Source organism: Gorilla gorilla, chromosome 10 (assembly GCF_029281585.2).
Source record: "Gorilla gorilla gorilla isolate KB3781 chromosome 10, NHGRI_mGorGor1-v2.1_pri, whole genome shotgun sequence".
In the NCBI taxonomy this organism is placed as follows: Eukaryota; Metazoa; Chordata; class Mammalia; order Primates; family Hominidae; genus Gorilla; species Gorilla gorilla.
Genome location: NC_073234.2, coordinates 127,156,351 through 127,181,189, shown reverse-complemented (window position 1 = coordinate 127,181,189; position 24,839 = coordinate 127,156,351). Strand labels below are relative to the sequence as shown.

The 24,839-nt window shown below is 51.2% G+C and overlaps 2 protein-coding genes and 1 long non-coding RNA gene across 10 annotated transcripts in view; 1 reads left to right on the top strand and 2 right to left on the bottom strand.

Annotated features, from left to right (window-relative positions):
- The window catches only part of ALDH2 (aldehyde dehydrogenase 2 family member), a 44,525-nt gene extending 43,178 nt beyond the window's left edge, over window positions 1-1,347 (bottom strand). Inside the window, exon 1 of the mRNA XM_055359125.2 lies at window positions 974-1,347. Within this exon, the coding sequence (XP_055215100.1) occupies window positions 974-1,087 (114 nt within the window). The 5' untranslated portion in view covers window positions 1,088-1,347. The remainder of the gene's footprint in view (window positions 1-973) is intronic.
- LOC129526029 (uncharacterized) lies at window positions 1,236-13,743 on the top strand. Its single transcript, XR_008670614.1, has 2 exons — window positions 1,236-1,557; window positions 11,114-13,743. It is a non-coding gene; the product is annotated as an uncharacterized lncRNA (long non-coding RNA).
- ACAD10 (acyl-CoA dehydrogenase family member 10) overlaps window positions 10,972-24,839 on the bottom strand; it is a 72,113-nt gene continuing 58,245 nt past the window's right edge. For 2 of the 8 annotated variants that reach the window (XM_004053902.4, XM_055359120.2), the window contains 9 exons: window positions 23,063-23,463; window positions 21,819-21,959; window positions 20,910-21,047; window positions 20,714-20,804; window positions 19,624-19,782; window positions 18,754-18,926; window positions 14,138-14,281; window positions 12,317-12,394; window positions 10,972-11,732 (listed from right to left, as the gene is read on the bottom strand). In XM_004053902.4, coding sequence (XP_004053950.1) covers window positions 11,592-11,732; window positions 12,317-12,394; window positions 14,138-14,281; window positions 18,754-18,926; window positions 19,624-19,782; window positions 20,714-20,804; window positions 20,910-21,047; window positions 21,819-21,959; window positions 23,063-23,463 — 1,466 coding nt within the window. In that variant the 3' untranslated portion in view covers window positions 10,972-11,591. Of the gene's footprint in view, window positions 11,851-12,276; window positions 12,395-14,137; window positions 14,282-18,753; window positions 19,089-19,623; window positions 19,783-20,713; window positions 20,805-20,909; window positions 21,048-21,818; window positions 21,960-23,062; window positions 23,464-24,839 lie in introns of those variants that run through there. The other 6 variants (XM_055359115.2, XM_055359124.2, XM_055359113.2 and 3 more) reach the window with 5 other exon arrangements.

Sequence of the window (24,839 nt, the reverse complement as noted above, 5' to 3'; positions counted from 1 at the left end):
CTGTTGTAAAAATTACCTTAAATTGCAAAACAGGTAGACGCTTTGAACAGTGCCAGGCACAAAGGCTGTGCAGGCAGGACAGGAGCTGTGATTAACTATGAAGTGACTGGTTGATGAGGGCCTGTGTGAACCTAACCCTCAGAGCGCCTTTCCATTTATAGGAGAAAAAGCTTAAGTCAGAGAAGGCAGCCAACATGCACTGGCACAAACAAAACAAACTCTTTCATAACCAATTTCAGCCTCTGTGAAGTCTAGAACTTTAACCAAACTCAAAGATCAAAACAAAAAATATTCCAAAGTATTACTGATTGAGCAATCAATAAATGGACCACGGGAATCAGTTTTATCCTGGAAGGCTCCTCCTTGGTTTGGTCGAAGCCGGCGTTGGAAGCCGCAGACACCCCTTGGGGTCGGCCCCCTGGGGCCGAAGGTCCTCCAGGATTCCCTACTCCCAGCAATGGAAGCAGCCGAGCGTGGCCTCACCCATGGTGAACTGGAGAACGTGGCTGCAAATCACCTCTTTCCTGGTTTTTCCTTTTGAACTCCTTGGATGAGGGCATGAGTCAGGGGGTAAAGGGGATGACTAAGGAAAAGACAGAAAAGTTCCTGCAAAGAGGGACGGACTTGGTCGCGTCTTCTGAGTGGGTGAGGGTGGGGACCCTGCGGAGACCCGAAAGCAAGGACCATGGGGAGAACGGAACCCCGAGAGTTGGCCCTGGAAAACAGACCGAGGCTGGGCGAAGACGGAGAGGGGGCCCAAGTCACGGGGAAATGGGACGGGGACTGTCAGAGGCGGCGAAGGGGCTAAAATGCTTGCAGGAGAGGAAGGGGCAGATGTGCTTCCAGGTCAGCCTCTGCAAACCCCTCGAGCCCCAGATGAGTACACTAAGGCCCACGGCGGCGCGGGGCCTTCCTAGGGGCCTGCGGGGACTCGGACCGGAGAACAAAGCGCGAGCCCGGCCGGTGGGCTCACCTGGTTGCAGAAGACCTCGGGCTGCTGATTGGGGGCAGGCACGGCCTGGGTGGCGGCGGCTGACAAGAGGCGGCGGCCCAGGCGGGGCCCGAAGCGGGCGGCAGCGCGCAACATCGCAGCTGGCTAGCGGACAGCGAGCGGACCGAGTGCAGAGCTAGGGGCTCAGGGCCACTGAGCCGACCCCGCTCCCCGCCCCGCGCGGCCGCCAATGGAAAGGCGGGGGCGGGCTGGGGGCGGGGCCGCCTCTACCCATCCTCGGGCTGGGCGCGCAGCTGATGCAGGCGAAGCGGGTGGCGCTAGGTACCCCCAGCCCGTGGCTGCCCCCTGGCTCGCGCGACGCCTCCGCGCCCGCCACCGCCCTCCGCCTGTGCGGAAAGACCCGGCCCCGCGAACGCAGCTCGCCTTGGTTGAGTCCCCAATGTGTGCCTTTGACCCCAATGTGAACAGGCCCGAGCCAGGGCGACCCTGACCTCCCCGGCTGATGCTCCAGGTGAAGAGACCGGCCGTAAACCCAAAAGCGAGATCATTTCGGAGGTGAAGGAGATGAACGAGGTGACATGGATGGGGCAGACGGCACTGCTTTTGTAAGTACCATGGTCAGGAAATGACAAGTGAGACCTGAATGATGACAGGCAACAGCAAGGGCAAAGGCCAGGAGATGGGGCCACCTGGCACGTGTTAGAGAAATGGAAAGAATGAATGGAGCCCAGTTAACAAGGAGAGAGGCGGCCAGGGCCAGGGCAGGGAGGGTCTTGGAAGCAGCGGTTCAGAGTTTAGAACAGGATGATTTGCATGAGTTGCTTATTCTTTTTTTTTTTTTTTTTTTTTTTTTGAGACGGAGTCTCACTGTGTCGCCTAGGCTGGAGTGCAGTGGCACGATCTCGGCTCACTGCAAGCTCTGCCTCCCAGGTTCACACCAGTCTCCTGCCTCAGCCTTCGGAGTAGCTGGGACCACATGCGCCTGCCACCACGCCCGACTGATTTTTTGTATTTTCAGTAGAGACGGGGTTTCACCGTGTTAGCCAGGATGGTCTCGATCTCCTGACCTCGTGATCCGCCTGCCTCGGCCTCCCAAAGTGCTGGGATTACAGGCGTGAGCCACCGCGCCCGGCGGTGGGACTCTGATTTCAACACCAGATTCCACCAAAGTCGCCCTGGGGGCTCAGCACCATACCACACAAACCAGAGGAAGAAAAGGCATGGGGGTGGCCCATGGGAGGTTTCTGTGGGCTGAGCCTGCTCGCCTGGCTGGATTTCAATCACACAACCATGCCTCCATGCAAAAGAGTCTGGGAAATGAGTGGCCCCTGTGCCAGGAAGAAGGGAAATAGGTTTGGAGATCAGCTGCAGAGATAATCTGATAACCAAGACTCCCTTCCTTCTCTGAATTCAGCCATGCAGGCCCCACTTCCCCTTCCCAATGGCGCCTTGCTTTTTTTTTTTAGATGGGGTTTCACTCTTGTTGCCCAGGCTGGCACCATGTGGGCTCACTGCAACTTCCACCTCCCAGGTTCTAGCGATTCTCCTGTCTCAGCCTCCCGAGTGGCTGGGATTACAGGCGCATGCCACCACACTTGGTTAATTTTTGTATTTTTAGTAGAGATGGGGTTTCATCATATTGGTCAAGCTGGTCTCGAACTCCTGACCTTAGGTGATCTGCCCACCTCGGCCTCCCAAAGTTCTGGGATTACAGGCGTGAGCCACCGTGCCAGGTACTTTTTTTCCCTTAATACTGTGTGTGGAGATCGTTTTGTCACAGCACACAAGGACTATGTCCCCATTCTCTTCAACAGTTTCATGGTATTCCTCTGGATACATGAGGTAGTTTTATTTCATGAATTTCCTATGATGGACATTTAGGTTGTTTCCAATCTTTTGCCACTACAAACAATGCCACAATGTATGTTCTTGATTTGCTTAAGAAATTAATAGAAATGAGGCTGGCACCATGACTCGTGCCTGTAATCTCAGCACTCTGGGGGGGAAGCTGAGGCGGGTAGATCACTTGAGGTCAGGAGTTCGAGACCAGCCTGGCCAACATGGTGAAACCCCGTCTCTACTAAACACACACACACACACACACACACACACACACACACACACACACACAATTAGCCAGGAATGGTCGCAGTGCCTGTAATCCCAGCTACTCCAGAAGGCGAGGCAGGAGATTGCTTGAATCTGGGAGACAGAGGTTGCAGTGAGCCAAGAGCTGAGATCGTGCCACTGAACTCCAGCCTGGGTGATAGAGTGAGACTATGTCTCAAAAAAAAAAAAAAAAAAAGAAAAAAAAGAAAAAGAAAAAGAAAGAAAAGAGAAATTAGTAGAAATGGAACAAATAATATTTACAATTTAAATACAGATATATTACCCTCCAAAGAAGTTTAATTTATGCCCCACTACCTGTCATGTCTGAGTTTCCTTACACCCACCAGTAGAAGTTTCAGGATTTTTTTTTTTTTGCTTTGCTAATCTGAGAGACGAAAAAGTGGCATTTCACTACCACATTAATTTGCTTCTCTTTTACGAGTGAGCTTGAGCATCTCTGCCTAGATGAAGTCATGCATGTTTCCTCTGCTATGAACTAGCTGCTCATGTCTCTGGCTCACTTTTCTATTGGATTGTTGGTCTTTCTGAAATTGATTTGTAGGTGCTTTATATGTATCCAGGCAATTAACATTTTGTCTATCATATACGGCACAAATACATCCTGCCAGTCATCTTTTTACTACTAAGTAACTGTAAGTAGCTATTTCTGAACTACTGTATATTCTGTGTCATTGATCTCTGTATGCATGTGCCAGTATGACACTGTTTTCATCACTGTAGCTTTCTCCTAAGTCTTCTTGTTTTTTTCCCCCAAGACCAGGGTCTCGCTGTCACCCAGGCTGGAGTGCAGTAGTACAATCACGGCTCACTGCAGCCTCGACCTCCCAGGCTCAATTGATCCTCCCACCTCAGCCTCCTGAGTAGTTGTGATTACAGGTGCATGCCACCATGCCTGACTGATATGGTTTCACTGCATCCCTACCCAAATCTCATCTAGAATTGTAACTCCCACAATTCCCACATGTTATGGGAAGAACCTGGTGGGAGGTGACTGAATTATGGGGGCAGGTCTTTACTGCACTGTTCTTTTGATAGTGAATGAGTCTCACGAGATCTGATGGTTTTAAAAACGGGAGTTTCCCTGCACAAGCTCTTTTTCTGCCTGCGGCCATTTATGTAAGACGTGACTTGCTCCTCCTTGCCTTCTGCCGTGATTGTGAGGCCTCCCCAGCTATGTGGAACTATAAGTCCATTAAACTTCTTTTCTTTTTTTTTTTTTTTGAGACACAGTCTAGCTCTGTCACTCAGGCTGCAGTGCAGTGGTGCTATCTTGGCTCACTGCAACCTCCGCCTCCCAGATTCAAGCGATTCTCCTTCCTCAGCCTTCCAAGTAGCTAGGATTACAGACGTGCCACCACGACTGGCTAATTTTTGTATTTTTTAGTAGAGATGGGGTTTCAACATGTTGGCCAGGCTAATCTCGAACTCCTGACCTCAGGTGATCCACCTGCCTTGGCCTCCCAAAGTGCTGGGATTACAGGCATGAGCCACCGCACCTGGCCTAAACCTCTTTTGTAAATTGCCCAGTCTCAGGTATGTCTTTATCAGCAGCATGAAAACGGACTAAGGAACCAGCTAATTTTTTTTTTTTTTTTTTGGTAGAGATAGGGTCTCTTTATGTTGCCCATGCTGGTCTTGAACTCCTGGGCTCAAGCAGTCAGCCCACCTTGGCCTCCCAAAATGCTGAGACTACAGGCATGTGCCACCATGCCCAGCCGTCTCCTAAGTCTTAATAGCTTGTACTAATATTTCTCTCAACCAAGATCTTTCAGCCTGGAAGTGATGAGGTTGCACATGTGCCTTCAAGGGATTCCTCTGAGAACTGCATGGAAACTCAGTTGTAGTGGGGAGGCAGGCCAGAGGCAGAGAGATGAGGAGGGCTCAGTTGGCAGAGAGAGTGTGAAGGTGGAATTGACAGGTAGCTGTGTGGAGATGAGGGCGAGAGAGGAGTGGAGGGGGTGCTGAGGTTCTTACCATGTGCTGTTCCCCAGGATGGGGGAGCCAGGAGCAGCAGTAAACTTGGTTGTGGGGAGGGGAAGGAGAAAATGAGCTGACTTATCCACATTCACATACATCGATACCATGTGGGCAACGTGCTTCGTCCCTGCTGGTGTGCGTGGTGTGTGTCTCAGTGCAGGACATGCTGGTCCACAGGTTCGTTTATTCTGGTTTATCTGTGGTCTGTGGTGCTCACCATAATCCTAACCAGCAGCTCTCTCATCCCTGGTGCCCTACTGTTGGTGCACCTGTTCCACCCATGTCCTGCCCTCTCTCCTTATGGAAATCTTCCCTATCAAGATCCAGCCCAAGTCCCATCTTCTGGGAAGTCTTTTGTGACCATAGTAGCCTTCCTTAGCTGCTTTTTCTTTTTTTTTTTTTGAGACGGAGTCTCTCTCTGTTGCCCAAGCTGCAGTGCAGTGGTACCATCTCAGTTCACTGCAACCTCTGCCTCCTGGGTTCAAGCGATTCTCCTGCCTCAAGCCTCCCAAGTAGCTGGGATTACAGGTATGCACCACCACGCCTGGTTAATGTTTGTATTTTTAGTGGAGACAGGGTTTCACCATATTAGCCAGGCTGGTCTCAAACTCCTGGCCTCAAGTGATCCACCCAAGTCAGCCTCCCAAAATGCTGGGATTACAGGTGTGAGCCACCACATTCGGCCTCAGCTGCTTTCACACAGTCCTCAACCAAATACTGCAGACCAAGATCACCTGGATGTGCTGAAACGCTACTGTAATTATGGCTCCTTGTGGCTCAGTCTCTCCAAAGCATGAACTAAAACTTAACTCTCAACCTAGATTTCGCCCTGACAGTCTGAGGCTTTCCTCTCTTCCACGTTTCTTTCCATCTGTTTCCTGGTTCTTTATCGCCCCTTGTCTGTGGGCTCACTGGCAGGAATGGGGCCGGCAGAAGCACAGGCATTCTCATGGTGCTGAGACCTTCTGTGGAAGCACCTCAAGCCACTTAACTTCCTCTAAGATATTCAAATTCCTAGCTTTCAACTACTCGGAAACCTTTCATTGTTAGGGCACAACTGATGTGCTTTCAGGCTTTAAAAAACCCTAGTTCCACTTGCTCTCCAAGAAAGGTGGTGACTGAGGTCTCCTTCAGGGTCACTGACTGGTGAGATTCTAGATGTTTGGTTGGTTAGTCCCCGTTCTGGGACACTGACTCTGTCTATGGAAGCTCTTTGTTGCTGTTGTTGCAAACAATGATGTTAGGTGAGGAATTTAAAGCCCCATTTTAACAGGAAGACATCTGGCTGGGGGCAGTGGCTCAGCCTGTAATCCAACACTTTGAGGCTGAGGCGGGCGGATCATCTGAAGTTGGGAGTTCTAGACCAGCCTGACCAACATGGAGAAACCCCATCTCTACTAAAAATACAAAATTAGCCAGGTGTAATGGTGCATGCCTGTAATCCCAGCTACTTGGGAGGCTGAGGAAGGAGAATCGCTTTAACCCGAGAGGCGGAAGTTGCGGTGAGCTGAGATAATGCCATTGCACTCCAGCCTGGGCAACAAGAGCAAAACTCCGTCTCAAAAGCAAAACAAAACAAAACAGAGTAAGACATCTGCCCTCACAGGTAGGAGGAAAAATATGGTCAGCCCTGAGCCCCAGCTCTGCCCTCCTTGTTTGCATATGTACACACACACACACACACACACACACACACACACACAGTCTCTCTCTCTCTCTCTCGGACACACAGCTGGCTTGACACCCCACAGGCAGCCAGGGCCACAGGGCAGACACCCCCATCATGGAGCCTGACCCCCTAAGAGGCAGTCGGGGGGGCATCCCGGAGATTATTCTGGAAGCATCAGAAGCTCATGCACTTCTTGAGGGCACAGCATACTCTCCTTGGTGACATGAGCCTCATCATCTTCCTCCTTTCCTAGGTGAGGAGGCCAGTACCTCTCAGAGGTGATCTTAACGATCCATGCCATGGAGTAGAAAGAGCTCTGGGATCTTCTGAATTTAGGTTTGAATTCACTGACAAGCTGTGTGATCTTAAGCAAGTTGCGCAACTCCTTTGAACCTCTGTCTCCTCATCTCTAGCAGGGGCAGAATAAAAGGATCTGCCAATTGTTATAGGGTTCAAAATAACTGGCCAGGCGCAGTGGCGACGCCTGTAATCCCAGCACTTTAGGAGGCTGAGGTGGATCAATCACCTGTCAGGAGTTCAAGACAAGCCTGGCCAACATGGTGAAACCGTCTCTATTAAAATTACAAAAATTAGCCAGGTGTGGTGGTGCGTGCCTGTAGTCCCAGCTACTCAGGAAGCTGAGACATGAAAATCACTTGAACCCGGGAGGCAGAGGCTGCAGTGAGCTGAGATCATACCACTGCACTCCAGCCTGCACAACAGAGTGAGACTCTGTCTCAAAAAACAACAATAATAATAATAATAATATACAGATAGTTCTTGGCACCTGGTATGTACTAAATACCCAGTAGCTCTTATGATTCTAGCCAGGCGGTGTCCGCTCATTCTGCCTCCCCTGGGGATCAGGTTAGGGAAGTCAAGCCCTTCTCACCCTCGCTTCTCAAAGTGGGTCCCATAACAAGGAGCATGACCTGCAAGTGTGTTAGGAAGGCAGGCCCACCGCACCACGCTCTGCATTTTAACCCGATCGCAGGGGCATTCCTTTGCTAGTTGAGTGTGAGAAGCATGGCATCTTATGTGGTCCAGGCTAGTCCTCAGCCCAGATGAGGCCCCACATTCTTGCACCCCAATGTGAGCACAGCCGCCTCCTCTTTAGCCGGTCCCACTCCTGACTCCAGCCACACACGAACAGCTGGTGTGTGCTGTGGCTTATGGTAAGCCACACATCATCCCATTTAATCCTCAGGTGATTCTGGGAGGCAAGAACTGGTCTACTCATTTTTCAAATGAGAAATGTGGTCGGGTGTGGTGGCGCATGCTTATAATCCCAGCACTTTGAGAGGCTGAGGTAGGAGGATTGCTTGAGCTCAGGAGTTTGAGACCAGCCTGGCCAACATGGTGAGACCTCCGTCTCTAAAAAAAATTTAAGTAAATAAATAAATAAAACGAGAGATCTAAGTCTCTAAGATGAAGGAACATTTCCCAAGGTTGCCCAGCTACTCTGTCACAGAGCCAGGATTTAAACCCATTTGAATTTGGGCCATTTGAATCTAGAGCCACAGTCCTGACAAATATTCTCTCCTTGAGCACACTCTCGCCAGCCTCCCTCTGAGCTCCCATCTCCACTAGACCTCAAACTTGGCATATAAAAACTGCAGACTTTCAGCACAAATGCTTAAGTCCACACCCCCATATTCCCATGAAAAGACTTAACAGTTACATGGTGTCCAACATCTCAAGACCACATCCGTGGGATGCCCATACCTGCCTGAGAAAGCCCAAAACTGCTGAAAGAAATTACTGTTTGTTCCAGCAACACTAGAAGATGGACCCTGTCCCCCAGCCTCCGAGGGAGGGCAGGAGCCTAACCCTAAGCGCCAGTTAGCAAACCCAGACGGGTGTCACGCCAACCACGCTCCTTCCTGCTCTCTCTAGTTCCCCTTCCTGACTCTTGAGCCCCCCTCCCAACCACCACCCCTCCCATCACCTCCGCACAAATCCAAGTGGAGCTCAGTTCCCACTGGGCCCTGCTCTCTAAGGCAATGGCTTATGACTGATTAAAACCTGTCCCTGCTGGGCACGGTGGCTCACGCCTATAATCCCAGCACTTTGGGAGGTTGAGGCAGGCAGATCACTTGAAATCGGGAGTTCAAGACCAGCCTGGTCAACATGGCAAAACCCTGTCTCTACTAAAAATACAAAAATTAGCCAGGCATGGTGGTGCATGCTTGTAATCCCAGCTACTCGGAAGGCTGAGGTAGGAGAACTGCTTAAACCCAGGAGGTGGAGGTTGCAGTGAGCCAAGATGGCACCAATGCACTCCAGCCTGGGCAACAGAGTGAGACTCTGTCTCAGAAAAATAAATAAAACCTGTCCCTACCACTTTAGTGTCCGCCTTTACCTCTGACAGCTCTTCACCACTGTGTCATCCGTCTAACACTGATAGGACAGAAAATCCCCTGGGCCATTTCTCCACTCAGTCAACTTGATTAAAAGGAACCCTGTCCCAGGTTACTTGCAGGTGTGGGCCCCAGGCCGCTGGAGTCCGGGACTCACCTGTCCCAACGCGCATCCATTTTGGTAAAATGGACGAAGGGGAGAAATCTGTACCTATGTCGCAGCAGGGAGGGCAGCAGAAATACCAACAAGAGGGGTCTCTGAGTGACAGCCTTGGCACGCCCGAGGCATCCCTGGGGAACTCTGAAGCCCTGGGTGGTGACCGACAACCCTGGGGGACTGACAATGGGTACAAGCAGCAGAGATCACTGGAGCCTGTTCTTTTGGTGTCACTCCCAGCTGCCATCTTGAAGGGGCCCTGCCCAGACAAGTTGCCTGGAAGTGTCTCTTTGCAGCCTCTGTAGGATTGTTGTGGAATGATCTGACGGTATCTGAAATCAGGCCTTGGCGAGCACAGGTCTTGGCATCCAGACACCATCTGGCCTCCCGAAGTGCTGGCATTATGTGTGTGACCCGCGGCACCCAGCCTGCCCTTTCTTCTTGTCAGGCAGGTTTGGCTGAGACACCTCTTCTGGAAAGAGTCCTCCCCTCAGCCTCCAGCCCCAGCAGTGCTTGCCCCATCACACGCCCAGGCCTCTGGGGCACTAACCGCCATCCCCTACTTGAGATGCAAACCCCCAAAGGCCAGCAGTTGTCCTGTTTTGTTTACTTGCACATTCCCCAAGGCCTGGACTCCTGCCGGGCTCAGAGCCAAGGCTCCCTCGACAGTGGTGGGCAGAATGATCTAGCAGAGGTGGAGGGCCTGGGGGGGACCTGCCTGTCTGCAGGCAGCATTCCTGGGGCCCCCGGGGCCTCTAGCCCTCAAGGCAGAGGATCTGAGGGAGTTATGGGGGTACCCACAGCCTGACTCCCATTTTCCTCTCTGCAGCTGCGTTACTGAACAGGCAAGGTTAACCTCAGAGGCCACGAAAGACATTCTTAGGCCCACGAGATAGGCCAGGCCACGACCACTTCCTTTTTTTTTGAAGAAAACCTCTCCTCCCGGAGCCTGAGAGAGCACTCAGCTGCTGCGCTCCTGCCAGCTTGGCAGTGGGCTCCTGGCCAGTGTGGCTGGCATTGTGACAGGCATTTGTTTGGGGTTTAACTTCCTTGAGCAACAAGCAGTTTCTCAAGTGTGGTGAAGGGGGACCTGCCTCCCCAGACCCCTGGGCACGTGGGTCTGAGGAGCCCATTCACGGGCCCCTCGTGGTGCTGATCCTGGCTGGCCATTCTCAGGGAAGGCAGTTCCCACAGGGTCACCTCTGCAAGGTGGCAGCCGGGGGGGATGGTTCCTGCCCGTCTGGTCTAACCTGAGACGAGTTTTGGCTACCCTACCACGAGTTATGAGATGAGCAGGCTGGGTCCTCACTGCCCCTGGCTCACCTCTGCATGTCGCTGGGTTTCTCAAGGAGCTCAGACTGCAAGTGAGTAAGCATTTCCACTCTCCTCAGAGAAGAGAGATTGCGCTCCAAAGTGTAATGGCAAATGGGCCACCACCTCCCCTTCCCCCAGATATTCTGACTATGGAGCAGGTGGAGGCTGCAGGGGCCTCACATGCCAGCTCCTGGGTAAAGTATGTATGAGCACAGAGCCCCGGGCTACATAGTGAGGGAAGGCAGCCAACTCGGGACTTATCGGACCCGTGGCCTCTGTGCTCCCAGCATGTATGGGGCTGAGATGATGGCCTGGACCTCGAGGAAACACAGGCGGGAGGAGGCATGAAGGCACTGAAGGGAACCTCTCCACTCGATTCTCTTTGTATAACACAGAAAGTCCACAAAGCCTCTGAGATGTGTTTTCTTATTCTTCTGTGTCCCCAAAACCCCTTTCCAAAATAATATTTAAATGATTGTTCTGTGCTGTGTGTTCAAATGGAGATAATCAGATGCCAGTGGCTTTACAATGTGGGTTGCATTCCATTTTCCCAGGCGCCCAGGTCCTGGGTCTCTAGGCCACCGCCCGTCGTGGCCGCCCCTCTGCTCACCAGGGAGGCCAGACAGGAACCCTGCAGCTGCCAGAGCAAGCATGTCCCACAGCCTCGGGAGGCCTCCCAAAATGTGTCCAGATTCCCACAGGCAGAGAGAGGGACTGAAAGGCTGAAGTGAAGTGACCGTGCCTGCCCAGCCTGGGACTGAGAGCCTGAAGACCAGCTTTCCAGACTCTGTCCCAGAACCCCCCTTGGCCCTCAGCAAATCCCCTCCTCCTGGCCTGAAACAGACTCCAGGCTTCTTGCAGAGACGTCTTCTGTGGAGAACCAGAAAGCTTGAGTCCACCCTGACTGTCCCGGGACAGAGCTGCTGAGCAGGGTGCAGGAGCCACAAACACCGGATCTTTCAAGGCACATCAGTGACAGATCTGGGCACAGCTGGTCCAGCCAGGACATTGAGCCACTGCAGCCCCAAGGCTCTAAATGCGGTGCTTCAGCTCTAGCTTGGCCACCGTGGCCCGGTGCACCTCGTCAGGGCCGTCGGCAAAGCGCAGGGCTCGGGCCCAGGTGAAGAACTGAGCCAGTGGGTAGTCGCTGCTCAGGCCTGCTGCTCCAAAGGCCTGGCAGACACAGGGTGGAGGGAGGCAGCCCTGGGTCAGCCCTTGTCTCCAACAGCCCCAGGAATGATAGCCTGCTCTTGATGGCCCATAACAACCATCTTCCCGGTCCCTGTGGCACCTATGTGATACAATCACTAATATTCCAGAGGGCTTCCATGGGGCCACACCTGCCATCCCACGGCCTCCAGACTCCCCAGGCCCACTCTGCAGGTGCCTTCTGCCCTGTGCTGGGGCCGGGGGTTAGGATCTAAGGAGGCGGCCACCCTGCATGGGAAAGAGCCTGGGCTCTGGGCTTATGAAAACCCAAGTTCATGTGAATTTGAGGTCAGCTACTTGCAAGCTCAGTGACCTGGGCAAGTCACTTCACTTTTCTGTGCCCGTTTCCTCACATTCAAAATGGGGGTAGGATGGCACCCCCCACCTTGCTGGGTCATTCTGAAGAGGAAAAGGAAAGTTGCATGCGTGGTGAGTGGGTGACACAGGGCATCTGCCAGGGTCTATGGGAGGCTGGGCGGCTGAAGACAGGAGAGTTTGGCATCTGGTATTGATGGTTCAAATAAGCCAACTGTCTGGTCTGTGCTCACCTGAATCGCACGATCAATCACTCGGGAAGCCATGGACGGGGCGACCATTTTAATCATGGCTATATCCAAGGCTGCAGCCTGTAAGCAGGAGGAGATGCGATTATAAAAGACCCGAGGGCAGCCTGGGTGGCAGAGTGAGACCCCCGCCCCCTATCTCTACTAAAAATACAAAAACTAGCAGGGTGTGATGGCATGTGCTTGTAGTCCCAGCTACTCAGGAGGCTGAGGTGAGAGGATTGTTTGAGTCTGGGAAGTCGGGGCTGCGGTAAGCTGAGATTGCAACACTGCACTCAAGCCTGGACAACAGAGTGAGACCCCCTCTCAAAAACAAACAACAGGCCAGGCACGGTGGTTCAGGCCTGTGATTCCAGCACTTTGGGAGGCCGAGGCGGGCAGATCACCTGAGGTCAGGAGTTTGAGACCAACCTGGCCAACGTATAGTGAAACCCAGTCTCTACTAAAAAGTACAAAAATTAGCTGGGTGTGGTGGTGCACACCTGTAGTCCCAGCTACTTGGGAAACTGAGGCAAGAGAGCTGCTTGAACCCGGGAGGCGGAGGTTGCAGTGAGCCAATATTGTGCCACTCTACTCCAGCCTGGGCCACCGAGTGACACTCTGTCTCTCAAAAACAAAACAAAAAACTAAACCACAAAAAAGACCCGAAGGCAGAAAGCCTGGAAGAATGATCAGATTCCCAGCAGGAAGTCAAACACCATGGTCCAAAACAGAGGCCCCAAGGTCTCGCTGATGTGAGCTGGGTGAGGCTGCCCCTGCCTGGTGTACGGCTTGACAGCACCCAGGGATGAAGGGCGCCATGTTGGCAACTACTATCTTATGTCACAAGATGCAAAGCAAGTGCTGGCAGAATGTGGCTGTCTTCCCAGATGACGGGGAACACAGCCAGCACACACTGAAGGGATAAGGGGAGGGTCCTGTGCTTTGCTCAGGGTCATGGCCAGCTCTGCCTCCAAGCAGCAGTGGACCAAGGCCACTCAGGGCTCTGGGAAACTGAGCTACAGTGATCTGCCCTGGGGCAGGGTGTTCAAGGGAGACACCCAGCAGCCTCCACCATATCTAGCACACCAGCGTCAAAGAACCAGGAACTGTGAGCATGGGTTGGTCCCTGACGGCTGAGGGTCTTGGGCGGGGTTGGAGGCTGCCCCACAGAAAGCTGGACAAAGCAAGGTCAACATGGCATTGTGCTTGATCATCACAGGCACTTAGAAAGAGCCTTAGTTAGCCTGGGCAACATGGTGAGAGCCGGTCTCTACAAAAAGTAAAGAATTAGCTGGGCATGGAGGTATGCGCCTGGAGTCCCAGCTACTTGGGAGGCTGAGGCTTCAGTGAGCCATGATGTACCACTGCATTCCAGCCTGGCTACAGAGCAAGGCCCTGTCTCAAAAAATAAATAAATAAAAGGTTAAAAAGAGCCTTAGTGAATGACTAATGTCACACTTGAAAATAAGCTTCTATTTTTGTTAATTCAATATTCAGATGAACGCCAGCAGAGGGTCCCTTTTCCCTGCCTTACTCTTAGGTTGCCCAACACCTCCACCAATGGCCCTGGGAGTCCAGGGCCACCCAGGGGCCCTGTGGCCCCATCAGACCCACTGCCTTGGACTAAGCAGCTCACCAGGTCAGTAAAACACAAAGGCCAGTCCTCTCTTCTTGTGCCTTTCCAATTTTTGAAAAACTGCCCAAACAGCTCCAAGTAGAGGTGAAATAAAGTTTCTAATGTCAAGAAGCCAGGCTCTCATGCTTTGCTGAGTGAGGAGGAAGAATCTCTGCCTCTGGGAGGCCCCCTCGTGCCCCTGCCCCTACCTTGTTTCCTGCCAGGTCCATGAGGTGGGCAGCTCTCAGCACCAGCAGCCGTGCCTGCTCAATCTCCACACGCGACTGCGCAATGTCCGCCAGCACTGTGCCCTGCTCCACCAGGGGCTTCCCAAAAGCCACGCGGGACTTCACCTGTCAACACAGGAGATGTGTGGCTGAGGACATGCTGGGCTGGGGGTGGCCACGAGAGGCGGGGGCTGGTGGCCTGCAGAGCTGGGTGGAAGCAGACAGGACAGGGCAGGGGAGGAGAGTGAAAGCAGGACTGTGCATCTTCTCAGCCAAGGTGCCTGTGTGCAGCCATGCGCCATGTCCAGGGAGTAGGTCTGACACACAACCTTCACGTGCGCCACAGCCAGCCACAGCCCACAGGGTGCCTGTAACAAATTGCTTCCAAGAACCCTTTATTCCAGCCATTGCACATCTGGGCAGGCCTGGCTACCAGACAGGAGCAGTTATAGATCTGAGCCAGCATCTGCGCCAAGGCTACTCCTGGGAATGAGGGAGTGACTGCAGGCACTGCACACGGCGCAGGCGAAGGGTGCCCTCTGCTGACCACAGCACCCCTTCCTGCCCTGCAGCTCCAATGGGAGCAAGGTCCCCTCAGCCCCCCGTCTCACTCCCGGCCTTCCGCCGTGGGTGGCCTTATCTGCAATGGGGATTTTAAATTCTGAAAGTCACAAGGCATCAGAAAAGGTTCTAAGTATTCCTTTTTTTTCTTGTTTTATTTATTCTTTTTCCTTCTTTTTTTTATTATTTTTTTGGAGACAGAGTCTCACTTTGTTGCGCAGGCTGGAGTGCAGTGGCGTGATCTTGGCTCACTGCAACCTCCGCCTCCCGGGCTCAAGCAATCTTCCTACCTCAGCCTCCTGAGTAGCTGGGACCACAGGCAAGAACCATCACATCTAGCTAACTTTTCAATTTTTTGTAGAGACAGGGTCTTACTACATTGCCCAGACTGGTCTCAAACTCTTAGACTCAGGCAATCCTCCTGCCTTGGTCTCCCCAAGTGTTGGGATTACAGGCATGAACCACCAAACCCAGCCTAGTTTTTTTTCTTTTTTCACTAAAAACAATCTACACAAATAATTTATCTCATGGCAGAAAAACTACCTGTTTTCAGAACAAAAAAAGAGAAGACAGTAAGAGCACCTAGAATCCCACCATCTAGTCATCTCTAGTTAATATTTGGTGGATATTCTCCTCTATCCTTCTATACTTTTTTTAATATATACTTATTTTTTCCAAAAACGGGAGCCACACTCTATATATTGTTTTGTAGCCTTTTTGTTTGTTTGTTTAAGACAGAGTTTCGCTTTTGTTGCCCAGGCTGGAGTGCAGTGGTGCGATCTCGGCTCACTGCAACCTCTGCCTCCCGGGTTCAAGTGATTCTCCTGCTTCAGCCTCCCAAGTAGCTGGGATTACAGGTGCCTGCCACCACATCTGGCTAATTTTTGTATTTTTTTTATAGAGATGGGGTGTTTCATAATTTTGGCCTGACTGGTCTTGAACTCCTGACCTCAGGTGATCTGCCTGCCTTGGCCTCTCAAAGTGCTGGGATTACAGGCATGAGCCACAGCACCCGGCCAGCCTGCTTAAAACAACAACAACAACAACAACAACAACAACAACAACAACAACAGCAACAACAACAAAACATTATTTTGCATCAAAGCTAACAGCCTGTTTTTGTTTCTGTTTTTTTGTTTTTTGTTTTCCCAGACAGGGTGTTGCTCTGTTACCCAGGCTGCAGTGCAATGGCACACTCACAGGTCGCTGCAGCCTCGACCTCCCAGGCTCAGGAGATCCTCCCACCTCAGCCTCCTGAGTAGCTAGGACTATAAATGCGTGCCACCACACCTGGCTAATTTTTTTTTTTTTTTTTTTTGAGACAGAGTATCGCTCTTGTTGCCCAGGCTGGAGTGCAATGGTGCGATCTCGGCTCACCGCAACCTCCACCTCCCGGGTTCAGGCGATTCTCCTGCCTCAGCCTCCCAAGTAGCTGGGATTACAGGCATGTGCCACCATGTCCGACTAATTTTATATTTTTAGTAGAGACAGGGTTTCTCCATGTTGGTCAGGTTGGACTCGAACTCCCGACCTCAGGTGATCTGCCCACCTCGGCCTCCCAAAGTGCTGAAATTACAGGTATGAGCCACCACACCCAACCCCACCTGGCTACTATTTTTAATTTTTTAATTTAAATTTTTTTTTTTTGAGATGGAGTCTTGCTTTGTCACTCCGGCTAGAGTGCAGTGGTGCAATCTCAGCTCACTGCAACCTCCGCCTCCTGGATTCAAGTGATCCTCCTGCCTCAGCCTCCCAAGTAGCTGGCATTACAGGCATGTGCCACCATGCCCAGCTAACTTCTGTATCTTTAGTAGAGACGGGGTATCACCATGTTGGTGAGGCTGGTCTTAAACTCCTAACCTGAAGTGATCCGCCCACCTCAGCCTCCCAAAGTGCTGAGATTACAGGCATTAGCCACCACGCCCGGCCTTATTTTTTATAGAGATGAGGTTTTGCCGTATTGCCCAGGCTAGTTTCAAATTCCTGGGCTCAAGCAATCTGCCTGCCTCGGCCTCTCAGAGTGCTGGGAGTGTCACCACACCTGGCCACAGTCTTTTTTTTTTAATTTAAGTGTATATAGTGAGCAATTTCTCCATGTTAAGGAATAGATTTCCACAGCATCATTTAAAGTCTCACTGTATGCCATCTTGTGTTTTACTTGGCCAACAGTCATTGTTAGCCTTATAGGTTGTTCAGAATTTTGCGATTTGAATGAGCACTGTGGTGAACCTCCTTGTAGCAAATCTTTTGTAGATTCCTAATTACTCCAACCAAGTCTTCAGTGGAGGTGCCATGTTCATGCTATGCACTTTCTGGAGACTTCTGTCTGACTCATTCAGTCCAATTATTCTGCCAGAAGGCTGAATTTAATTCCATGTGGGGCTGAAGCACCATACCTGAGTCCATAGACAGGAGCGTTTTACTTAGAAAGAAAAAATAACTGGTCAGTCTTAACTCAAAAGGGTGTAAATCACAGGTTTGCTCAGTAATCAAAAATTCAGACTGCCTCTGTTCTTTCACTAGCAGTTCTTGTGAGACACTGGTTTTGGTCTCAGGGTTTGCGTCACCTTTCTGAAATCGATAATCACCCATTTGAATTCCTGTCCTGGAAGCAGCTGTCTTTTAACCTAGGTTTCCAAACTTTGGGGGTGGTGGGGTCATGGTGGAATAAAGTTTTCTGGATGTGCTGTGGAGGAGGGTGGTACAGGCCAGATGATGGAAGCCTAGGGACAAAAACAAGCAACATGGGATCTCCCTGGTGTCTGATTTTTATTTATTTATTTATTTTTAAAGAGACAGGGTCTCACTCTGTCACCCAGGCTGGAGTGCAGTGGTGTGATCACTGCTCACTGCAGCCCTAAACTCCTGGGCTCAAGCGATCCTTCTGCCTCAGCCTCCTGAGTAGCTGGGACTAGAGACACATGCCACCATGCCTGGCACTTAAAACTTTTTCTTTTTGGCCAGGCACGGTGGCTCACGCCGGTAATCCCAGCACATTGGGAGGCTGAGGTGGGCGGATCATGAGGTCAGGAGATCGAGACCATCCTGGCTAACACGGTGAGATCAAAACCATCCTGGCTAACACGGTGAAACCCCATCTCTACTAAATACAAAAAATTAGCCAAGCATGGTGGCGGGTGCCTGTAGTCCCAGCTACTCGGGAGGCTGAGGCAAGAGAATGGTGTGAACCCGGTAGGCAGAGGTTGCAGTGAGCCAAGATCGCGCCACTGCACTCCAGCCTAGGCAACAGAGTGAGATACCGTCTCAAAAAAAAAAAAAAAAAAAAAAAAAACTTTTCCTTTTTTTTGCCGGGCATGGTGGCTCACACCTGTAATCCCAGAACTTTGGGAGCCCGAGGCAGGCAGATCACGAGGTCAAGAGATCGAGACCTTCCTGGCCAACATGGTGAAACCCTGTCTCTACTAAAAATACAAAAATTAGCTGGGCGTGGTGGCACGTGCCTGTAGTCCCAGCTACTTGGGAGGCTAAGGCAGGAGAATGGCTTGAACCCGGGAGGTGGAGGTTGCAGTGAGCCGAGATCACACCACTGAACTCCAGCCTGGTGACAGAGCAAGACTCCATCTCAAAAAAAAAAAAAAAAAAAATTTCTTTTTTTTTGTAGAGACTGAGTCTCTCTTTTTCGCCTAGGCTGGTCTCAAATGGTTGGCTTCAAGCAACCCTCCTACCTAGACCTCCCAAAGTACTGGGATTATAGCCGTGAGCCACTGCACCCAGACTGATTTTTAATAATGTGCTAGCAGCATGACCTTTACACCTTGGAACCTTGCCCTCTGCTGCTACAGAGCCTGGCCTTTCCCTTCAGGTCACCTCGACAGAGTGGGGTCCATTCTGCTCTGAATCCAAACTGTAGCAAAGTAGCAGATGCAAAGCAGACAGGAACGCAACTTCTTGGCAAGGACATCACCTTGCTTCACCTGCTAGGACTGCACTCAGAAAACAGGTAGGAATTGAAGTCCGACAGCAAAGCAGAAGGTGGTAGTTCTGAGTCAGTGCTGGGTGTGGGGGGAAGCACTCACGCGGGCCTTCATGAGTGCCAGGGCCCTCTCTGAGAACCCAATCAGCCTCATGCAGTGATGGATCCTGCCGGGGCCCAGTCTGCCCTGGGCGATCTCAAAGCCTCGGCCAGGGCCCAGGACCATGTTCTCTTTGGGCACACGCACGTGCTCAAATCGGACTTCACCATGGCCACCTGAAAGACCCAAACGATCACCGTGAGCAATCGCCATAGTCATTTTCCTTGGATGTGTTTATTCCTCACCTCAGTCTGGGTTATCTGCTGGCAATGTCCCTGCCCTTTATTTAGCCTTCTTACTGGGACATGGTTAAAGGGAAAAGGACGGCAGGAAACAGCCTGTTAAACACAGAAAATGAATCACTAATTTATAATGGCAAATGACTATTCTGTGATTCCTTTTATAAAAACATAATAATGCCACCTTAAGCTGAAGCTCCTAGTGGTTTGTGACAATGTAGTGATCCTATGAAAACACTGAAAGTAAAAATGTGAACACTATTAGCAGAGAACCAGACTGGGAGCGGACCAAACCAGGGCTGTGGCCTAGAGGTCAGCTGTTCACATTGGGGCCTGGAAGAGTAGGTTTGGGGTCCACTTCCTGCGTCTGCCCTGTATGGCTTCCTGTGTCACAGACTCCTGATTACCTTCTAAGTTTAGAAGAGGGAAAAAAATCCATAAATGCCTGTCTGAAATCCGCCTGCATGGTTGATATTCATGTATGGAAATGAAATGCAGGAGCATGTGACTCCAAATGTCATCATACCCTCAGACGTGGGATGTGGCAAGTCCTGAACAAGAGCAGGGGCCCCTCAGTGGTGTTTCCTGGGGACCAGACCCACACCCAGGGGTGACCCGCCCCTGGAGGTCTCACCTGGTGCATCTTCCAGTCCATACACCGTCAGAGGCCGGATGATTTTTATCCCTGGGGTATCCATGGGAACCAAGAGCACAGACTGCTGCCGGTGTCTTGGTGCATGTGGGTCTGTTTTTCCCATAAACACACAGAGTTGGCAACGAGGATCCAGGATGCCTGCCAGGAAAGGAGAGAGACAGACCCCATCATCTGACACCAGGGCCATCAAATCTCTACACACGTGGTCCTGGCCCAAGAAAGGCACAGTAAGGAAGCAGACAGAGCTCTTTAAGGCTCCAGGTAATCAGATGAGCATCTGCAGACTGCTGACCAGAAATAAGAGCAAATTGGGTTTTGTCCCAGTGAGGAATGAATCCAACATCATAAGAGCAAGTTTTTAAAAGCATCACATAGAGTAGAAAATATAATTTAGAGACAAGAGGATGAAAACCACTACTTGATCCCTGCCAGCTGGCTCGGCTGCCACAGGTGGTGCACACATAACGGCTCTGGGCCCGGGCCTTGGAATCAGGTGAACCTTTGACTCTGGGTTCTCTACTTGCTGGCTGGGGGCTCATACCCCAGGCAAGGGACCTAAGTCTGAGTGCGGTTTCCTCCTTTGCAAAATGGTGATGCTCATTCTTAATGTCCAGGGAGGTATGGGCTCCGGGAGGTAAGCTCCACGGCTACTTGTAGGGGCCCTGCAGAAGTAACACTGGACAATCCCTAAAAGTCAGGATTGTCATTAGCCCTTAGGATGTAACACACCTGATCGAGAAGCCAGGAAGCCACCAAGGAAGGGGAGCTGCCCAAAGCAGAATGAACAGCAGGAAGTGGAGAGATTCCTGGGGTCACATGTGCAGGGAGGCATCCGTCCATGTGTGGGCACCGGGGGACGTCCCTGCCCTGTGAAGCGCCACCTCTGAGAACAGTGTGCTCCACGGAGTACCCTCCTATTCTCCCAGCTGCCTCTGCTGGGGGCGCCAAGTGACAGAATCTCCTTTGTGTCAACTTGAAAAAGCAGAGGCTCCTCGCAGGCATTGAGAGACGCGTCTAACAGCACAGACCCCCTGATGTGCATTTGAAAAGTGCATTTTAGGCCAAATACCTGTGATCCACCATTTGTGACCGTTTATGACATAGAAGCTGTCCTCCTCTCTGATGGAAGCCTCAATGTTGGTGGCATCTGAAGAGGCAACCTGAGTGGGAAGCATATTCCAGTCAGAGCCGCCAGCAGACAGCCCGTGTTCCCTGTGGGGCCAACAACAGGGCCAGGCAAGTAGGTGGCAGCCCAGGCGAAGTACCTGGGGCTCGGTCATAGCAAAACAGGAGCGGGCTTTCCCCTCCAGCAGAGGAATCAGCCAGCGAGCCTTCTGCACTTCAGTGCCATACCTCACCAGCAGCTCCATGTTGCCCGTGTCAGGTGCAGAGCAGTTACATACCTGAGAAGGAAAAGGAGCATGACCATGACTGTCATGTCCTCTTCTAAAAAAAAACAGAGTCAAGCTCTGTCACCCAGGCTGGAGTATCGTGGCACGATCATGGCTCACTGCAGCCTCGACTTCCTCAGCTCAAGCCATCCTCCCATGCCTCAGCTTCCCAAGCAGCTGAGACTACAGGTATGCACCACCACACCCGATTAATTTTTTATTTTTTTGTACATACAGGGTTCTCACTATGTTGCACATGCTGGTGTCGAACTCCTGGCCTCAAGTGATCCCCCACACTTCGGCCTCCAAAAGTACTGGGATTACAGGTGTGAGCCACAATGCCTGGCCTTCTCACATCAATATTTCAAGCTTCAAATTGGATGGGCATGGTGGCTCATGCCTGTAATCCCAGCACTTTGTGAGGCCAGGGTAGGTGGATCACCTGAGGTCAGGAGTTCGAGACCAGTTTGGCCAACATGGTAAAACCCTGTATCTACTAAAAATACAAAAATTAGCCAGGTGTGGTGGCACGTGCCTGTAGTCCCAGCTACTTGGGAAGCTGAGGCAGGAGAACCACTTGAACCCAGGAGGCAGGGGTTGCAGCGCGCCAAGATTTCGCCACTACACTCCAGCCTGGGTGACACAGCGAGACTCCATCTAAAAAAAAAAAAAAAAAGTTCAAGTTCATGCCCGTGCTTCTGAATCTGGTTTATCTGTTTAGGACTGAGTTCTTATGAAGATCAGGATGTTCCCACACACTGAGGAAAACTTTAAAGAAGGTACCTCGGGGGCATACAGGGACGTTCCCATGAGCTCACACAGATGTGCATATTCCACATTGGTCAGTCCTGCTCCGTATTTTTTCTCGGGATCAGCCTCTAAGGGTAGGAAAAGGTTCCAAAGTCCTTCAGCTTTGGCTTTCTCCTATCATGGGGAAAATAAGTCAGGAAACCACAGTGGAAGATTTCATTTTATTTTGAACCATGGAAAACAATGAAAGGGATTGGAGGAAACAAGGCAGACAACCAAACATGCATGTGTGCCCAAAAAAATGATATGAGGAGCTGGGCATGGTGGCTGTGCCTGTGGTCCCAGCCAGCTACACAGGAGGTTGAGGTGGGAGGATCCCATGAGCCCAGGAGGTTGAGACTGCAGTGAGCTATGATCACACCACTGCACTCCACCCTGGGTGACAAAGCGAGACCCTGTCTCAAAAAAAAAAAAAAAAAGAGAGAGAGAGAGATGGTGGCTCACGCCTGTAATCCCAGCACTTTGGGAGGCCGAGGCGGGCGGATCACAAGGTCAGGAGTTCAAGACCAGCCTGAACAACATGGTGAAACCCCATCTCCACTAAAAATACAAAAATTAGCTGGGCATGGTGGCATGTGCCTATAATCCCAGTTACTCGGGAGGCTGAGGCAGGAGAATCGCTTGAACCTGGGAGGCGGAAGTTGCACAGAGCAAGACTCTGTCTCAAAAAAAAAGAGAAAAAAAGAAAAGTAGATGATGATTGCATTATGCTCCTGAAGATCTCAAGTAATTTCAAAACTAACACAATCCAAGGTTCACGTGATAAGGAACAGCGGGTGTTTCTGTTTATCAGCTGAAGTGACAGCACTGGGAGACAACGCAGAAACTCAGCTCACAGTGGATTTGGCCCTCTAGCTGTGATATTACGGGTTCTCTAGAGAGAGATTTATTAGCTGATACAGCACTGTTTCAAATTTACATAATTCAAATACCCATCAGATAGGCCCAACCTGCCCTGGCTTTCTAAGGCCAAGCATTCCACTGCCTGGGCTGTGCAGTCACACCTGAGCCATCTGCCTGTGACACAGGCACAGCAAGAGCAAGAGATGGAAACTGAGTCATGAAGAGCTGGCTCTTTCTGAGACGATGGAAGCAAAGATCATTCAACTCGGAGCTCCTGTATCTTCACTGCCTGGGATGGTTCAGGTGAGCCCGGTGGGGTCGGGGAGGGTATGCCATGGTATTGGGGTCTTACCACCTCACCATGGCTGCTTTACCTTGAGGTCTTCGATCAGTGGGGAGGGGCTCCACCTGGCTGCTGAGGCCTGGTGACTCTGCAGCTCTGGCTCCGCAGGGTACACACGTTGCTCCATGAAGTGCTTCAGCCGGTGATACAGCTCTCTGACAGGTGGAGAGAGGCTCTCTGGAGAGATAACCAGACCTCCCCTTGAGGTATGAGCTGGGGAAGCTTCTGGAACGGAGCTATAACTCCTGCTGCCTGTGGGGCACCACTGGGACTGGGGCCTGGCCCACATGTGGTAGGACCTTGTTAACGGATTTGTGAAGGCCATCTCTTTGAAAACCCGGAACCCTTCTTTGACTGCGAAATCCCACGCCAGGTTAGACACAAATTCGGTCAGCTTTCCAGTTTGTTCCGCATATGTGGAGCTTGCTTGCCCTAAGCAGAATCAAAGAAAAACAGTGATTACTCCCACACGAACCATCACAGGGATGTTAACATGTGATGACACTGTCACTTCAGCAGCTATTGCCATTTGCTGAGCACTTGCTAAGTACCAAACACTGTGCTAAGAGCCACTACAGCTCACTGAATCCCCAGAGCAATACAACTGCTTTCACCTGCACTTTGCAGGCAAGAAAACTGAGTCTTAGAGAAGGAGGTGACTTGGACGAGCTGGAATTTAGGGGGCTGGGGGCCAGAGTCCAACTTAGGTCTGCCTGCTCCCTGCTCTTGATCTCTGCTTTCCTAAAAGACTACATTTAATCAGTAACACCCCAGATCACCTCTGCCGTTGCCAGTGGGCTATAAGAAGTCCTGCATCCTAGACCACCCTTGCTACAAAATTGATAACAGCAATGCCACAACTAACTAAAGGAAGAGCCAATTTCTAGACACCACTGTCTCTGGAGGGAATCAACACCAGCATCACTCAACTCACTATTTGGCTCTCACAGCGTCTCTTTCTTCTTGTAAAATGTGCATCAAGACTTTTTTTACAAACACATTCTTCCCCATTAAAAAAAATTAAGGTGGCCAGGTGCGGTGGCTCACACCTGTAATCTCAGCACTTTGGGAGGCTGAGGTGGGCGGATCACTTGAGGTCGGGAGTTCAAAACCAGCCTGGCCAACATGGAGAAACCCCATCTCTACTAAAAATACAAAAATTAGCCAGGCATGTGCTAATTTGATTACAGGTGTGTGCCTGTAATCTCAGCTACTCAGGAGGCTAAGGCAGGAGAATCGCTTGAACCTGGGAGGCAGAGGTTGCAGTGAGCCGAGATCGTGCCATTGCACTCCAGCCTGGGTGAGAGTGAGGCACCCATCTCAAAAAAATAAATAAATAAAAATGAAAAAATTAAGGTGTGGTGTACATACACCTCCTTAATGTAGAACTCTGCAAGTCTTAACAAATCCATAGTTGGGTAACTACCATTGCCATCAAGATACAGAATACTTCGGCCAGGCGCAATGGCTCACACCTGTAATCTCAGCACTTTGGAGGCTGAGGTGGGTGGATCACCGGAGGTCAGGAGTTTGAGACCAGCCTGGGCAACATGGTGAAACCTGTCTCTACTAAAAATACAAAAATTAGCCAGGCATGGTGGCACATGCCTGTAGTCCCAGCTACTTGGGAGCCTGAGGTAGGAGAATCACTTGAACCTGAGAGGCGGAGGTTGCCTGGGCAACGGAGCAAGACTCCATTTCAAAAAAAAAAAAAAACAAACAGAATATTTCCATCATCTGGAAATTTCCCCAGTGTACTTTTGTACTCAACCCCTGCCCCCCTGATCCCCAGCACCCACTGATCTCTG